The sequence below is a fragment of the Anopheles merus genome, chromosome 3R (genome assembly GCF_017562075.2).
Source record: "Anopheles merus strain MAF chromosome 3R, AmerM5.1, whole genome shotgun sequence".
Lineage (NCBI taxonomy): Eukaryota > Metazoa > Arthropoda > Insecta > Diptera > Culicidae > Anopheles > Anopheles merus.
Genome location: NC_054084.1, coordinates 27,325,575 through 27,341,628, shown reverse-complemented (window position 1 = coordinate 27,341,628; position 16,054 = coordinate 27,325,575). Strand labels below are relative to the sequence as shown.

General features: G+C 46.5%; 3 protein-coding genes across 17 annotated transcripts in view; all 3 read right to left on the bottom strand.

The window, feature by feature from the left end:
• Positions 1-371: 371 nt before the first annotated feature.
• On the bottom strand, positions 372-1,597 carry LOC121597526. The gene is made up of 2 exons (XM_041923348.1): positions 1,035-1,597; positions 372-958 (listed from the first exon to the last, which is right to left on the bottom strand). Exons 1-2 carry the CDS (start codon positions 1,489-1,491, stop codon positions 513-515), a joined length of 903 nt encoding a protein of 300 aa, XP_041779282.1. The 5' UTR covers positions 1,492-1,597; the 3' UTR covers positions 372-512.
• Positions 1,598-2,042: 445 nt separating this feature from the next.
• On the bottom strand, positions 2,043-7,545 carry LOC121595889. Of its 3 annotated transcripts, XM_041920255.1 has the most exons (3): positions 6,688-7,545; positions 6,191-6,621; positions 2,043-2,491 (listed from the first exon to the last, which is right to left on the bottom strand). In XM_041920255.1, exons 1-3 carry the CDS (start codon positions 7,061-7,063, stop codon positions 2,432-2,434), a joined length of 867 nt encoding a protein of 288 aa, XP_041776189.1. In that variant the 5' UTR covers positions 7,064-7,545; the 3' UTR covers positions 2,043-2,431. The 3 variants fall into 3 exon arrangements, with proteins under 3 accessions (XP_041776189.1, XP_041776190.1, XP_041776188.1); XM_041920256.1 differs by lacking the exon at positions 6,191-6,621 and having other exon boundaries at positions 2,058-2,922; positions 6,688-7,399; XM_041920254.1 differs by lacking the exons at positions 6,191-6,621; positions 6,688-7,545 and adding an exon at positions 2,989-3,476 and having other exon boundaries at positions 2,073-2,922.
• Positions 7,546-12,292: 4,747 nt separating this feature from the next.
• Positions 12,293-16,054, bottom strand: part of LOC121595888 (proton channel OtopLc) — a 61,295-nt gene continuing 57,533 nt past the window's right edge. For all 13 annotated transcript variants that reach the window (XM_041920240.1, XM_041920251.1, XM_041920241.1 and 10 more), the window contains 3 exons: positions 15,016-15,761; positions 13,471-14,391; positions 12,293-13,402 (listed from right to left, as the gene is read on the bottom strand). In XM_041920240.1, coding sequence (XP_041776174.1) covers positions 13,328-13,402; positions 13,471-14,391; positions 15,016-15,761 — 1,742 coding nt within the window. In that variant the 3' untranslated portion in view covers positions 12,293-13,327. The remainder of the gene's footprint in view (positions 13,403-13,470; positions 14,392-15,015; positions 15,762-16,054) is intronic.

Here is a 16,054-nt window from a genome sequence, read left to right as displayed (position 1 = left end):
AAGATAGAGAATGGTTTGCTTATGCTGTTCATGAAGAAAGGACAGTGTGAAATATCGATGGATGAAAAACGTTTCTTGAGGAAGTGATGGGAATGATAGCGATCACTTTCTTTTTATCAGTTAAAGTGATCATATTGCTCCTAGAGGAATACGGAACATTCATTCAAGAAACGCACAATGTGATCGTTATGAATGGAGGCGATAACATTCTCAAGTCTACAAAAACTACTTCGAAATCCTGTTTGAATTTCTTCCTTATTATTTGTTGCCTTACATACGCGTCTTAACTTGAACACGCAAATCATCGAAGCATGGTAACGAAGGCAGCTGGGAAATTCCCTCCACAGATTGGACAAGTAAACAAATTGCTATCAAACATACAAAACAAACAATTTATTACACACATACACACACATACTCTCACGCCGAGCATGGTCAACGAAAGTTATCATCTGGGTAAAAGCCACATTTAGTTTAAAAATAATCCTAATCACAAACGCGGGATCCACGCATTACATCCACGAATCAATATCATTCGTCATATCCTCCGTCTGGAAGCTGTCCAGATCGGTAATGGGATGGTCCGGTAGGGCCTTGGCCAACTTCAACACCTTCAGCTTGTCGATGGTGGAAGCCACCTCAAACCCAATACCGTTCGTGGCGTAGAACGCATCCACCAGCGTCCGGTTCCAGTCGATCGCGGGCAACTTCTGTTCCAGCTGCCCTGCCACATACTGGTACAGCTGCTTGGCATCGTACCGCGTCGGTGTTTCCGCACTCAGCAGCAACTGCTTGGTACGATTGGCCTGGCACTGATCACTGACCTCGAGCAGAATCGCTTCCAGCAGCTTAATCTCATCCGCCAGCCGCTTATCGTTTTCGGAAAGGTTTGCAACGGCGGTAGTACCATTGCACGAGCTAGCCTTTTCCGTCATATCACCCAGCAGAATGCGACTTTCTATTGTGGGACGAGAGCAAAATGGCGCATTAGAACGACTCCCCCCCATCAAGATGGCTCATTTCTTCTCGCTTACCTGACACGTAGAATTCGTTCGAGCGGGACACGTACGCCTTGCCGCTGGTTTTCTTCACAATCGCATTGTAGTACACGTGGTCCCGGCTGCGGATCACGGCGTCCTCGCTGCGCAGTATAAACTTGCCGTACGACACTTCGGTCGTGTTGAGACAGATATCACACACCGGCGGTGTGGACTCTTCCTCACTCGAGTCACCCGACGACGACGGTTGGTTTGCCTTGTTGATGAAAATCTCGATGCCGAACAGCTCCATGCCGGCACGGTACGGGTACCACACCATCACACCCTTCGGATGGTAGATCTCAATATTGACGCCCTTCGGTCGGCGCGAGGAACGCTTCGAGCTGCCCCGGCTTTTGCGAGCGTCGACCGACTCGAGCAGGCAGCTGGCGGCCACCAGCCATAGCAGGGCAATCGTTGCTAGTAGATGATGCTTACGGTTTACTCCAGCCATCTTCACGGTACGAGCTGATCACTGTTACTGGCGCGGATGAGGTGCGAGCATTCGGTCTGGCTTGATCAGGCGGTATGTGTGACGATTACGAGAGATTGGAGAGAGTGGTGTTTGTTTGACCGCTGGCTGATAAGAGTACGGAGATGATGGGGCTTCCAAGAATCGATCGAACGTGTGAGGCTGTAGTGGTGGCATCAACCGTACAGATTACCTTGTGCAGCAATGAAACCGCTTCCTTTTGTACGAATCGCGGAACAAATATAATCAAACGACGAGTCATCGTGGACAAGCTTCAGCATAGCAATGGTGGGTAAATCTCGATGACTCAATTATTGACGTACAACGACTTTTGGGAAAATTTAATGCGCTTATGTGTGCCTTCCAAAAATAATTTAAGAACTGATTTTACAAAAAAACAGTCTTGAAGCTGTAATTCTGTAACAACAACATATTTATTGTCTTTTATACCATTTCGCATGCAAGGAGAATAAGAATAGAATAGATTATTTTTATTATTTGGCACTATTTTATTGTCCTAACATAATTTTTGAAGCCAAAATCCTTAATAGAACAAAAATACATTCAGAAGCAACTCAACTCAACGAAAGCGATTCGCCGGCCTCCTTCACGTGCTTTGCGAACGTGCTCCATCGGTGAAAATGATGCGCATTGCATACCACCAGGGGAAAAGACAGTTAACGAAGAAATAGCACATCAAATTGCATACAATCCGGCGTAAAAGTGGACCCTTCGAACAGTTTCGTTATACAGGACTAATTTCGCAGGAACATTTTCTAATAAAAAAATTGAACTGTGAAAATGTTGCCTTACTACTATAATCATGTAAAAGAATTAGAGAAAAATATTCGAGAGTTCCAACATTAGAATAAAAATCGTACTTTTTTTTTGCATTGCAGTCTTACTCTACTTTATTCCTGCCTCAAAACATCACTTCAACTACGCCCGTCGTACTCTCATGCTCGTCGTAATCCTCATCAAAATAGTCGTCACGATCGTAAGTTGAACGGACCTGCGTGTCATAATCCACGATGCTTGCGGCTGCCTCAGCACCTCGTACGAGGTGAAGTATTTTAAGCTTCATCAGTGCCGTTTTAACTTCAAAAACGAACCGTCCATTTGAACGGTACACGTTATCTACCGTACCGTCCCATTCGACCGAGGGAAGCAGTGATTCTAGCCGACCTATCACATAACGTTTCAGAGCCTTTTCCGACTCAATGTCCTGATAGTTACCGAGCAGGATGAGCATTTTGGTCTTAGCAGTAGCCTCACAGGATGTTAGCATGTCGTTAATTGTGTCCTCTAGTAAGCGCTTTTCAGCGGCATAATTGATTTCACGGACTACATTGCTCCGCGGGGCATTCTCTGAACAATGGTGTACTGCTGGATGTAACGATATCATCCGATCACCTGAAATAAAGATGAGACTAGTATCATTAGCTTCTGCGAATCGATATAACACCAAAACAAACTCACCACTAACTCTAAATTTACAGCTCAATTGGGCCGGAGGCCCATTGCGGTACCGTTTGGTAACCGTGTATTGAACGGTATCGCCCGGAAGCACCAGAACCGATGGGTTTTTAATCTGCAGCAGTTTTTTTCGTCGACCCGACAGCGTTGCATTGGCGCAAAGGTCACACACCGGGTTCGATCGTTCCTCTTGGTTAATGTACACCTCTAGCTCGAGGCCAACTAAATTTCTTCTGACGCGTTGATTTACCATCAACCCTTGAGGACGATAGATAATTATCTGTCGGTTGAACTGTGTGCATGCTGATTCAATCGGATCACTTGATACAGTTATTGGCACTAGAAACAGCGTGCTGATGAGAATGATTGTATGTTTCATGATGCTTCAAAGATTGTACTCTTCCTTCTAAGGATGTTCACACATAACTGAACCGTACTTGCAACTTGCCACTGTTTTGCACACGACTATTGAAAGAGTGTGCTGATAAGAGTGTAATATAATCGCACGCATACAAGCACGGAATGACGTGATAAGAGGAGAGGGAATCTTCCTCTCTCGATGACGATTCCGTCAGTTCAGGAAAAAAACCCACTAACCCAGGAACAAAAGAACAAACAATCAAATGGTTCAGAAATCACAAAGTGAAAGTACCGAATATGTAAGTTTTTTTTTAATTCACTTTTGTTTTATTTTTTACCTTTGTTTTTCGTTTTCATTTTTCTTGTTTCGTTTTTTGTTTGTTTCACTACTTATTTGCTGCACTGTTTTCTTCTCCTTCCCCTTCTTTTCTGCTTCATCTTCTTATTCTTCTTCTTTTTTTTGTATTTGTATCCATTAGGTTGGTTCATTCAGTTCCAGGTTTAACCCTTTTATTTACATTCTTTCTCTCTCTCTCTCTCTCTCTCTCTCTCTCTCTCTCTCTCTTTCTCTCTCTAGAGCACGTCGATGTGATATGGCCCGGTCAACAATAATTCTCCAGGATACTCGGTCCCTACAGCCTCCCATCCATGCAAACACCCGATCTCCGTCAGGTCTCGCTTCACCTGGTCCAGCCATCGAGTTCGCTGTGCTCCCCTGCACCTTATGCCGAACTGGAAATCGCTGTCGAATACCTTCTTGGTGGGGCACGAGTCCGGCATCCTCATGACATGCCCCAGCCATCGTATCCTGCCAGCCTTTGCCACCGTCAGGATGCTTGGTTCGCAGTAGAGCTCAGCAAGCTTGTGGTTTATCCTTCCCCTACACGCTCCCTGCTCGAACACGCCGTCAAAGATGGTCCGGAGGATGCGTCGCTCAAACACGCCCAGAGCGTTTGCATCCTCCGCTCGAATGGTCCAGGACTCGTGTCTGTACAGGACCACGCGAATCTATGAACGATATATATCACATTTCGAGCGGGCTCGAAGTCTTCTGGTGATTGATTCTCAATCCTATTCTTGCTGCTTCGCGTTTTAGTCGGGTGTACGCCTCACACACCTTCGCTGTTGTCATGTCCTCTGTGAGATTCGAGCGATTCCGACGTCAAGTTCGATACTCTCACCTTGCACTACACCCCGTTCATGGTGGTCTCTAACAGCCGGATCAACTTCACAGGGAAATGGTACCGCTGCATGATGCTCCATAGCTCCTTCCGGTCTATGGTGTCGCAGGCCGCCTTGAAGTCGATGAACAGGTGGTGCGTTGGGATCTGGCGCTCTCGGCACTTCTGGAGGATCTGCCGTAGAGTGCAAATTTGGTCGGTGGTGGATTTGCTTCCAACAAACCCAGCTTGGTAGCTGCAGACAAAATTTGTAGCAAGGAGCGCATGTCTGCAGAACAGGATCTGGGACAGGATCTTGTAGGCGGCATTCAGGACTGTGATGGCTCGGGAATTCGAGCAATCCAGGCTATCGCCCTTTTTGTAGACTGGATGAATAACACCCAGCTTCCACTCCTCCGGTAGTTCCTCCTGATCCCAGACTTTCACGATCAGCTGATGATGATCGACGGTAAGCCTCTCCGGCCCCATCTTGAAGAGCTCGACCTCCATCGCTGCAATCTCATCCAGAGATGGCGGGGGCACCTCGTCTTCGGCGCAAATGCTGTCGCTGTGGTTACTGCTGTGCTGCTGGTGTGGTAGTTGCCTTGTTCTACTACTTGAGCCAACCTCTCTTGTCTCTGATCCATCCAGGTGTAGTAGTAACACTTCCACCTTTCGATCATCTCCCGCTCGTCCGTCCGGAGATTTCCTTCCGCATCCCGGCACATTGCGGTTTTAGGAGCAAACCCGCTCCGTGCCTCCTTCAATCTCCTGTACAACAAGCGGGTGTCCCCCGACGGAGAGAGCTGCTCCAGCAGCTGTTCGTCTGACTCTTCAAAACGGCGCTGCTTGGCCTGGAAGAGCAGGGTTTGCTGTTTCCTCAGTCGTCTGTAGATCTCCACGGTCTGACGGGTTTCATGCCCTGCCAACAGAACCCGCTCGCTGCTAGTTTCACCGAATTCCAGACAAGTCTATATTACTCATCGTTTTTTGTTGTTGTATGTTCTCCTTTTCCAATTGGGAGGATTGGTTGCTTTTTCCTTTCAGCCAATGTTAGGTGCGCTTTTCTCATTATCTTTGTTGTATCAGATTTTTGGGTCGTCTAGAAGCAGTGTGGCAAGAAGTACAAAACACAGTCGCAAGTTAATGGGTATCTCTGACACTGCTTCTAGACGACCCAAAAAATTTTCCGTGACAGTCCTGCGGTCACACTGCTTCTAGACAACCAACTTTTGTACCGCGACAAATTTTCTGCGAGCTCTTTCTTCTAAAACAACTTCTCAATTGTAGAACAAAATCAGAGGCAACCGTGATTGTCGCGGGTTTGTGATTTTTTCACAGAAAGGCGACGCCTTTCACATTACGATCAAAGTAAGCCATACATTCGTGCTAAAACAAGGATGGTTTGACAGCTAGAAAGTGGTGGAGTCCTGCGGTTATGCTGTGTGGAGTCCTGCGGTGAGGCTTGAGGAGGAGTGTTGAACAACAAGCCTTGAGTAAAATAGTAGGCTATGATAATTAATGTAAGGGTTTTTGAAATATAGTTTTGTTCCAACCAGCAACCTTTACACAGCTACTCTCTACAAAAACCCTTAAATATTATACATTTTTTGCTTTGCCCTTCTGCATTACTTTATTGCGTAAAAACATAATTTCGACTACGTCAACTACATAATTTCGTCAACATAGTCGTCACGATCGTAAGTTGAACGGACCTGCGTGTCATAATCCACGATGCTTGCGGCTGCCTCAGCACCTCGTACGAGGTGAAGTATTTTCAGCTTCATCAGTGCCGTTTTAACTTCAAAAACGAACCGTCCATTTGAGCGGTACACGTTCTCTACCGTACCGTCCCATTCGACCGAGGGAAGTAGTGATTCTAGCCGACCTATCACATAATGTTTCAGAGCCTTTTCCGACTCAATGTCCTGATAGTTACCGAGCAGGATGAGCATTTTGGTCTTAGCAGTAGCCTCACAGGATGTTAGCATGTCGTTAATTGTGTCCTCTAGTAAGCGCTTTTCAGCGGCATAATTGATTTCACGGACTACATTGCTCCGCGGAGCATTATCTGGACAATGGTGTACTGCTGGATGTAACGATATCATCCGATCACCTAAAATAAAGATGAGACGAGTATCATTAGCTTCTGCGAATCGATTCAACACCAAAACAAACTCACCACTAACTCTAAATTTACAGCTCAATTGGGCCGGAGGCCCATTGCGGTACCGTTTGGTAACCGTGTATTGAACGGTATCGCCCGGAAGCACCAGAACCGATGGGTTTTTAATCTGCAGCAGCTTTCTTCGTCGACCCGACAGCGTTGCATTGGCGCAAAGGTCACACATCGGGTTCGATCGTTCCTCTTGGTTAATGTACACCTCCAGCTCGAGGCCAACTAAATTTCTTCTGACGCGTTGATTTACCATCAACCCTTGAGGACGATAGATAATTATCTGTCGGTTGAACTGTTTGCATGCTGATTCAATCGGATCACTTGATACAGATATTGGCACTAGAAACAGCGTGCTGATGAGAATGATTGTATGTTTCATGATGCTTCAAAGATTGTACTCTTCCTTCTAAGGATGCTCACACATAACTGAACCGTACTTGCAACTTTCCACGGTTTTGCACACGACTATTGAAAGAGTGTGCTGATAAGAGTGTAATATCAACGCACGCATACAAGCACGCAATTACGTGATAGGAAGAGAGCGAATCCGATAGGAAGGAAGAGAGCGAACTCCCTCGATGACGTTTCCCATTCAGGAAAAACCCACCATTATACAAAAGAACAAACAATCAAAAGGTTCTGAAATCACACAGTGAAACTACAGAATATGTAAGTTTTTTTTTAATTCACTTTTGTTTTATTTTTTACCATTGTTTTTCGTTTTCATTTCTCTTGTTTCGTTTTTTGTTTGTTTCACTACTTATTTGCTGCACTGTTTTCTTCTCCTCTTTTTCTTCTTTTTCTTCTTCTTCTTCTTCTTCTTCTTCTTCTTCTTTTTCTTCTTGTTCTTTTTCTTCTTCTTATTTTTCTTCTTCTTGTATTTGTATCCATTAGTTTTGTTCGTTCAGTTCCAGGTTTGACCCTCTTCTGTACACACTTGCTCGTTAAATTTGACCATTGTTTGTTGTTTGTTTGTTGTTTGTTAGTGTTGTGTTCACTATTCGCTTATGTGTTGTGTGTTGATATACTGCCATTACAAGTATGATGCAAACTGTTCCATCAATTGTTTTCCACTTTCGTGATTCACTTCATTTCGTTCTCCGTCTTTATTAGTTACAAATGTGTGTGTGTGTTTTACTTGTTTGTGTTTTTTCCTCTCCCTTCGATTGAGTTTGAGATAACTTTACATCTCCTACGATGGGGATAAAAATGGCAAAACAAAAACTTCGTTAAATTCGTTATAAACTCAGTTCCAGTTTGAGATATCAAAAGCACAATTCCCACCACAGCTTGTAGTAGTGTAGCAAAACAAATCATATCACTTAATCCACTGGACAAAAGATGGATTTACTTTTTTGCTGATTTTGTCTCTTTTTTTGTTCCATAATTCATTTGTAATTTAATTCAAACAAACACACATACCTTTTTCTTAATGTTTAGCATTAAGTGTGTGTGTGTGTGTGTGTGTGTGTGTGTGTGTGTGTGTGTGTGTGTGTGTGTAGAGTGTTTAACGACAAATTTCACATCATCAACTACCATTCAATAAACTTCATCAAACTTCCTACAATAAGGGACAAAACTCCTTCGCCCAATACAGCCAATGACAACGGAAAAGTAAACAACAAATAAAAAAAACCCTCATCCAGTAACTCAATCGCCTTCCTTCCTTCTATTCCGCTATTCTTGCCTGTGTGGCCATTTTAAATCCAGTCCAATAGTTTACTTAATTGTGTTACAGTATTAGCTCCTTTTACCTTCACTTCTTTGCTCGTGTTTGTGTGTTTGTGTGTATGCGTGTGTTTGCTTCTCTATTTCATTATTTACTTCACCGATCGACCGATTTTACACCGCTCATTTGGTAATTGGTTTATTAATTCAGTTTCGAAAATTCTACAAAAAATCCATTTCAAAATGCACGTCCATTACGTTTATCCGCTTCTTTTTTCTGGTTATTTTCGTCTCCTTCCTTTGTTCACACATACCACGTCCTGCAGCGTTTTTTTTGTGCTCCCTGTTCCTGTGCATTTTGTTCCTCCTCTTTTTCTTTCCTTTAATGCTCAACTCCAATCCTTATCTTTACCAAATGTTTTTTTTGTTGTTGTTGTTGCTATCATTAATATGTACATTTGCCGTGCAGAGAAAAGCGCACGGTTAAAATGGAGCTTTCGCGTGTTTTTTTTTTCCTTTTTTTTGTATTCCAAATACTCCTCCTCTTTCTCAATACCGTTGTTCGCCCACGTATGGTGCCGCTTCAATCAGTTCACATTCACAGTAATGGGTGGCTTCTTTTTGAGTGGAGGTAGTAAAAAAAGAAAAATCCGGAACCAATCTCACCAATCTCCTATTGTATCGGACACTACTAAACCATACAAGAGAATATTTTGTAAAATATAATAAAGAAGGAAAACAACAACCGATGACTTCCAAACGTCGCTGCTACTGCCAAATAATGCTTCCCTCTAGTGATTAGAGTGATCGTGTTGCACGATGACTTCCTCTACTTTCACGTCCTTTTCTTTGCTTTACTACTTATGCTTATGGTTTTTTTCGGTTGTGTCTATGTGTGTGTGTGTCTGTATGTGTGCGATTGTGGTGCAGAGAGTCTTTCATCACCGTTCTGCCCATTATTCGATTTGATTAATATGTTCACAAACACAGTCCACCACCCCGAACAACAATCGGAACTTTCCACTCTCCCTGGGGCTTCAGTAATTAATTGGTTTGTTCAGCTACTTAACTTACAATCTTAATGTTTAATTAACCTTCGTGTAATGATGTACACCCCAATTTCTGTATGCTTTATCGGTTCGTTTGCTGGATGATGCTAGTTAGTGTCGGGGGAGGGTTTGTTTCGCGCTGCAGAAGAAAAGTCGCTTGTTCTATCGTTTGCCCTCTCAAAAGTGTGAGAAGGACGAGAAAATGTGTTGTGTAGGTGTGTTTGCACAGTCAATGGTTTGTTTGTTTTTTGTTACTCTTCTTCTGTTTGTATCCCCCCCCGCCAAAGAATGCTCCTTAAAACACACCTGGTTGGCAGGCGCGTTTTTCGATCTCTCTCTCTCTCCAAAACTGCCCTACCCGTTTGAACAAACAATCGAGCCTGGTCGATTTTATCTAAATTTATTTCTTAATTTGTTAGTTTAGTTTAGCGTATGATACAAATTTGTAAAACCTGTCCTGTCCATCGCTACACAATTTGTGTGTTGAACCACACCCAAATCTGGGATTGAATCAGCATGCTCAATCGAATACTTCCCAGCCACATCGATGTAAAGATTGGCCCATCAAACACACACACACACGTTCAGAATCACGTGACTTATGTGGGAAAACATAAGCCTTCTTTACGGTCATAAGTTTCCTCATTTCAATAAACGTTAATAAAGGAAGAAAAAACAGCTCAAACAACAGCATTACAAAGTAACGAGGGGAAGTGACAATTAATCAAAATTAAAAGCTTTTTAAACGATCCGTTCCTTTCCTATCCCTGTTTAAGCCATCATTTTAAACGCTATTAATGACACACCCACACTCACACACTACAGACAGAGCCACAATATCATGCTCCAGGCCCCCTATTCCATTATTGGCACACTGCCCACCACACATCACGTGTTGCGCGCTACTATTCATCATCATCATCATTTCTTAAATGGTTGAATAATGGTTTAAACACGTTACCTTATTTAATTTGTCACTATTTATATATATATAGGCGTACGACACAACAAAACGTAAAGCTCTACGCTCGCTGCTAGTTTCACCGAATTCCAAACAAGTCTCCATTTCTCATCGTTTTTTGTGTGTTTTCCTTTTCCAATTGGGAGGATTGGTTGCCTTTTCCTTACTGCCAATGTTGGGTGCGCTTTTTTTTAATGTATCTTTGTTGTATCTAAGTTTCGTATTTGCATGCTAATTGTTGCGCGTATGTAAAAAAAAAACATATGTACTTCTACAATGGTTTTGTGTTCGTATGTTTTGTTATTGTTTTGCGTACTAGTTAATTGTAAAATGCTAGTTTGATATCCTTCTTCCCTCTGCTTTCGTTTTGTCGCTGGTTCTAACTGGGTCTGCTCAGCTTCGTTTCTCTTTTTCCATGTTTTTTTTTCAAATCTATCCAAATTCGAATCCTCTTTTTAAATGGGATGCTTGCTTGCCTTTTCCGACTTCATAACAGACAGATTGGTACCTTAAAATGCACTTTCTGCACCGGGCGACGATGATCTTCACTGTTTTGCTTCTAGCGAACCTGCGGCCGGGGTCGATGGCAGTAGTTGATGTTAAATGAGCATCCTTCCTCTTTTCATTGCACAACTGTTTTGTCCTTCTCTCGTGTACAAAAACACAGTGAATTACAATCGAAATAGAACATAACAATAACTGTAACTGTAGGTTAATTGGGCGCGTGTAGGCGTTTTCCCGCTCACACAAAGAAGCGTCCTGGTGTACGGTGTGTTGCAGATTTTTGTTGTCGCCTTTTCTTCTCGCAGTTGTGTACAAAGGAACACTGTTTTTCGGCACGATGACCACACAAACGGGTACGAACGAACGGAGTCGGGTCGGGTTCGTGATTTCGCACATTTCTCGGCAGTATTATGGCTTGTGTCGTTTTATTTCCCCCATTTCTTGCCAGATGCATTATTGTAACGCCGTTTCCAATAAATGGGTGTCTGTTTGTAGCATTTTAATACACTACTTTATACATGCACACAGATTTACAACACCGTGTTGCTGCTGGTGCTGCAGCACACGATGATGATGAAGATGGTTGATGGTGACGATCCCACGGTACACATGGTAACGTGGCGCGATGGCGAGAGTGTAGGTTGGTATTTGCTACTAGTTTCTCTAGTTTTGCCGTCCCCAGTGTGGTGCGGCTTGTGCTGGGCCGAATCGGCGAACACATTTTTGTTTTGTAAGTGGTTTGTTTTGCCTAAAAGTGCCGATCCGCCCGCCTTACCACCTGAGACGACTAACGCTGGGGTTTGTTCTGTTTGCTTTTCTTCCTGCTGTGTTGTTTTTCTCTATATTTTTCTATTGATTGATGTTCTACTAGCGTACGTTTGAGTACGTTTGGGATTTGTTGTATGTTTGGGGTTTTGTTATTATTACGCGCACGCGAACATGGACCATGGCAGGTATTGTTTTTGTTTCATGTGTATTGTGTTTGTAAATGGATGTTTTATGTGGTTAATTGAATGACTGCTTCTACCCCTGTCCTGTCCGATCGATACAAACACATCGATGTTTACACTAGCCTGTGCTTTTTCCCCCAACCAGCGGAAGGAAAACGGTTAAAAATGGAGCTGCAACGCTCAGCGCATATCCAGCGCTACTACAGCGCGCTTGTTGCGTGTGCCTCCGGATGATGATCTTTGTTTGTTTGTTTTGCCCTATTGTCCTATGTTGCACTATGTTTGTTTTGCTTGCTTCAAGCAGGTGCTCTTTCATTCGCCACTCCTCCGCGCCAGGATTGCTTGTGCGGCGCCCGTTCTTTGGTAGCGTTCGGTTGCATTCACCTAGCGCCAGCTGCCAATTCTAACACTTCTCAAACGTTCGCTCCTCTGTCCTGCCCGATACCATACCTTTCCGTTATTTGTGTGTGTGTGCGTGTTTCGTATGTGTATGTCCCTGAGAAGAACTAGCTCGCTCTCTCACTCTCTCTTTCGCTGTGTCTATCGTCCTAATCTCCGTCCTGGTACACTGGTTTGATTGAATCCAGTTAGTTTTCAGATTGACTCTTCCAAAAAATCGGAACAAACACGCACACACAGTAGTAACGCTAGTTCCTTACGATGCTTCCCGCACAACTGTTGCAGAATAGGAAGAACGAAAAACAGGGCGTCATAGCGCCGCACAGGCCTACGTCCAAACTGAGAGGAAATTTGGAAAGTACATCTATCAAACGATCAAACTTAATACACGATATTGCTAACGATTAAAATCACAAAATTGCTTTGAAAATGTCATTAAGTGTAAAGATAGTTTAAAAAAACAAGCAAATAAAACACACACACAAACACAGTATCGCTTAATGTGCACTTACACACACACACACAAATACATATCGCACGCTGTGTGTGTGTGAGACGATTCGTCGAAGAAGAACACGGTTTGCCCGGCCGTGTTTGGGGCCTGCTCCTTCTAAACTAATATCTAAAACTGTTTGAGCCGCACGCAGCCAAGGGGACAAATCAACGGAGCTAATTCTTTTGTCTACTCCTTTCCAAGTACAAAATTGAAACAAAGAAACGCTTGTACTATCACGCTCACTAACAAATAAAATACCCCCATACGCAGCGACCTGACGCTGCCGTTTCGCGCGTGCCGCAAACTCGTCGTCATCGTGGCAGCGAGTGCCGTCGCTAAAGGCGGCCGGAAACTACAGGAAACACACCACAGCCACAGCCACAGGATTGGACAGCACCGCCCGTCCTCCTCCAGTAATAAAACCATCGCCGAGCCCACGTCGGGTCGGTTCGATGCAAACACGCGAGCGTGTTGTTCCGCTTTCCGCTTTGACAACTCCTCCTGCTGGTGGCACAGACAGCCCACGGCACAGACAGTCCACCGCCATCAGGGTGATGGCGGCGGCAACGCTGGCGGCTGACGGCCACGCCCGGCGGAGACTGTCCTTCACTCATCATCACCAGCAGAAGACGGACAGCTCGCCCGAGTGCTCGTTGCTGTGCCGCCAGGTGGTGACGGAGCGTGCCTTCAGCTAAAAAAAAAAGGAAGAAACATCCGTTAGTAAAATGGCTTTGTTGAACCAAACGCTCCAATCCGTACCTGTTGCATCTTGTCAAAGTCTAGGCAGGGCCTGTGGGGACGCTGCAGCCGCTGCTGCTGGTGGCGGGGCTGCCGCCGGCGCGGCGACACGGCACAGTGGAACATCTTCGCCGGTGGACTAACGGACCGGCTCACGTCCATACTAGTTACTAGGGGGGTGGTGGTGGTGATACTGCCGCCGCCACCGCCGGCCGGTTCCGGGCTGCTGCCTGCCCCGAGCCGTACCAGCGAGGCCGGTGCTGACGACAGGGACGCCGCCGCCGATGATGATGATGATGATGACGTTCGAGTGGTTGTTGTACTAAGCCCGGATCCAAGGCTGCCGGTGCCACCGCCGTGGTGTGGTGGCGGATTGGTGCTGTTGCGATGGCACACCGCAGTCAATGGACTATCACAGCCAATGGGGCGTCGGCCGAGACCGAATCGAAGGCCACCGGCACCACCACCACCACCAACGCAACTTCCTACGGTCGTACTAGTGTTGCTACCGCTGCAGCTACTGTTGCTACCGGTGCCGTAGAAACCGCTAATGCCGGTGGTGCCACCGCCGAGCGACGACAGCGACGACCCGGACGATGGCCGAAGCCCGCTCGGAGCGGTCGGAGCAACACCGGCCGCACCGCACCCCTCGCCCAGCACTAGCGGGGTCGTCGAGCGCTGCAGTATATGGCCACGGTGTGGTTTTAAAGCTTCTAGTGGTGGCGATGTGCGGAAGTTGACCGGCGCCGACAGGGGCGCCGCCTCCTCCGGCTGGAGCTCCTCCTGCTGCTGTTGGTGCTGCAGGTGGTGGTGGTGGTGGTGATGGTGGCGCAACGTATGATGATATTGATGCGCGAGTGGATGATGATGATGATGGGTCGGTTGTTGGTGCTGCTGCTGCTGCTGGTTCGGTGGTTGTTGCTGTTCCAGCAGATAGCGTACCTGAAATACAAGAAGAACACGGTTAGAGTCAGTTGAAGCTTCTTTCTATTGGTGTGCTCCCTGGAGCGCACCCAGGATTCCGATCCAATTTTGACTATTGTTAGTCCGATTCCATCTCCGGGAAAATCGGAACCACCATCGGACTCCGGACAACTTTGGACGGATGACTTTGGACGACTCCGGTTGCCTTCGGAAGATTCTGGATGACTCCGGTTGACTCCGGACGACTCCGGGCGACTCCGGATAACTCCGGATAACTCCAGATGACTCCGGACGACTCCGGATGACTTCGTCTTAGGACGACTCTGGATGACTCCGGATGACTCCAGATGACTCCGGACGACTCCGGATGACTTCGTCTTAGGATGACTCCAAATGACTCCGGATGACTTCGGACGACTCCGGATGACTCCGGACAAGTGCAGACGACTCTGGAGAAGTCCAGGCGACTCCGAAAGATTTTGGATGCCTCTGGATAACTCCGAACTCCGATAACAATTTCATACGACTCTGGATAATGCTGGACGGACCTACTCTCCGGAGTCGTTTGCCAAATTCTTGGAGTCGAACCAAGATTTTTGCTAACTTTACCCAACACTCCTTTTATCACTGCGAACATCTTACCTCATCATCCGAATTGTGCGCCAGGGAACGTTTGCGCTTCTCCAGCAAGCTGCTCACACTTCCCAACCGCTTGCCGGCGGTCGCCGCCGATGAGATCAGTTTGGTCGCTAACGGTGCCGGTGCAAGCGGCACTACTGTCGTCGCTGCCGCCGCCGCCGTCTGGGGGATCGCCGTCAGACTCGACAGCTCCTCGGCAAAATCGTCCAGCGGCTCCGCCTCACCGTCGTCTTCGTCAGCGCCGCACGCCCCGATCACCATGAACTCCCGGCCCCGCACAATACTGCCGCTCGTGTCCATGGCGCCGGGGCCACCGCACTGGCCCGCCGTACTTTCGCTGATTGTCGCTGCTGCCGTTGTTCCCGTCGGTGCTGCTCCAGGTGTCGCCACGTAATCCTCCTCCTCCTCCTCGTCCTCCACCTCGTCCACGATACCTTCGGTCACATCATCTTCTTCCTCCTCCTCCTCCTCCTCTTCCTCAGTCTCCTCGTCCGTGTGGGGGTTGCTTAGGATGGGCAGCCCGCTCAGCCCGCTCAGCCGGCTCGGCACACCGCTCACGCTGCCCACCTCGACGAGATCGCAGCCCGCGGACCCGCCACCTCCATTGATCACCTCCAGCTCCTCCTCCGAGCTGTTCTGATCGTATGCCAGCAGGTGGGAGGAGGAGGAGGGCGGCCCGAGAAAGGCGGGCGATTCGGACGAGCAGGCCGTATCGGTCGGCGAAACCGTGTCCTGCCGGGAACTTAAACCTAGCAGAAGGGCGAAAAGAAACACACACAAAAAAGGTGATAAGTAAGTCGTCGTCAACGTGGGTCACTCAATCAGGCACGCAAGTTTGTATTTGAATATGCGCAAATCTTCTGGTGCGCAAATGTCCCAAGCGCGCGTGTGCCTCGACGCGTATGCATCAAACACACAGAGGTTCCGGCACATGTTCGACACGCTCGGGGCTTAGGACGCCATTTACTAATCGCGTCTTTTTTAAAGTCCGGCTGGACACTAAAATCCAGTTCCCGTCGGTTTGGATGGTTTGTTGAAAGGG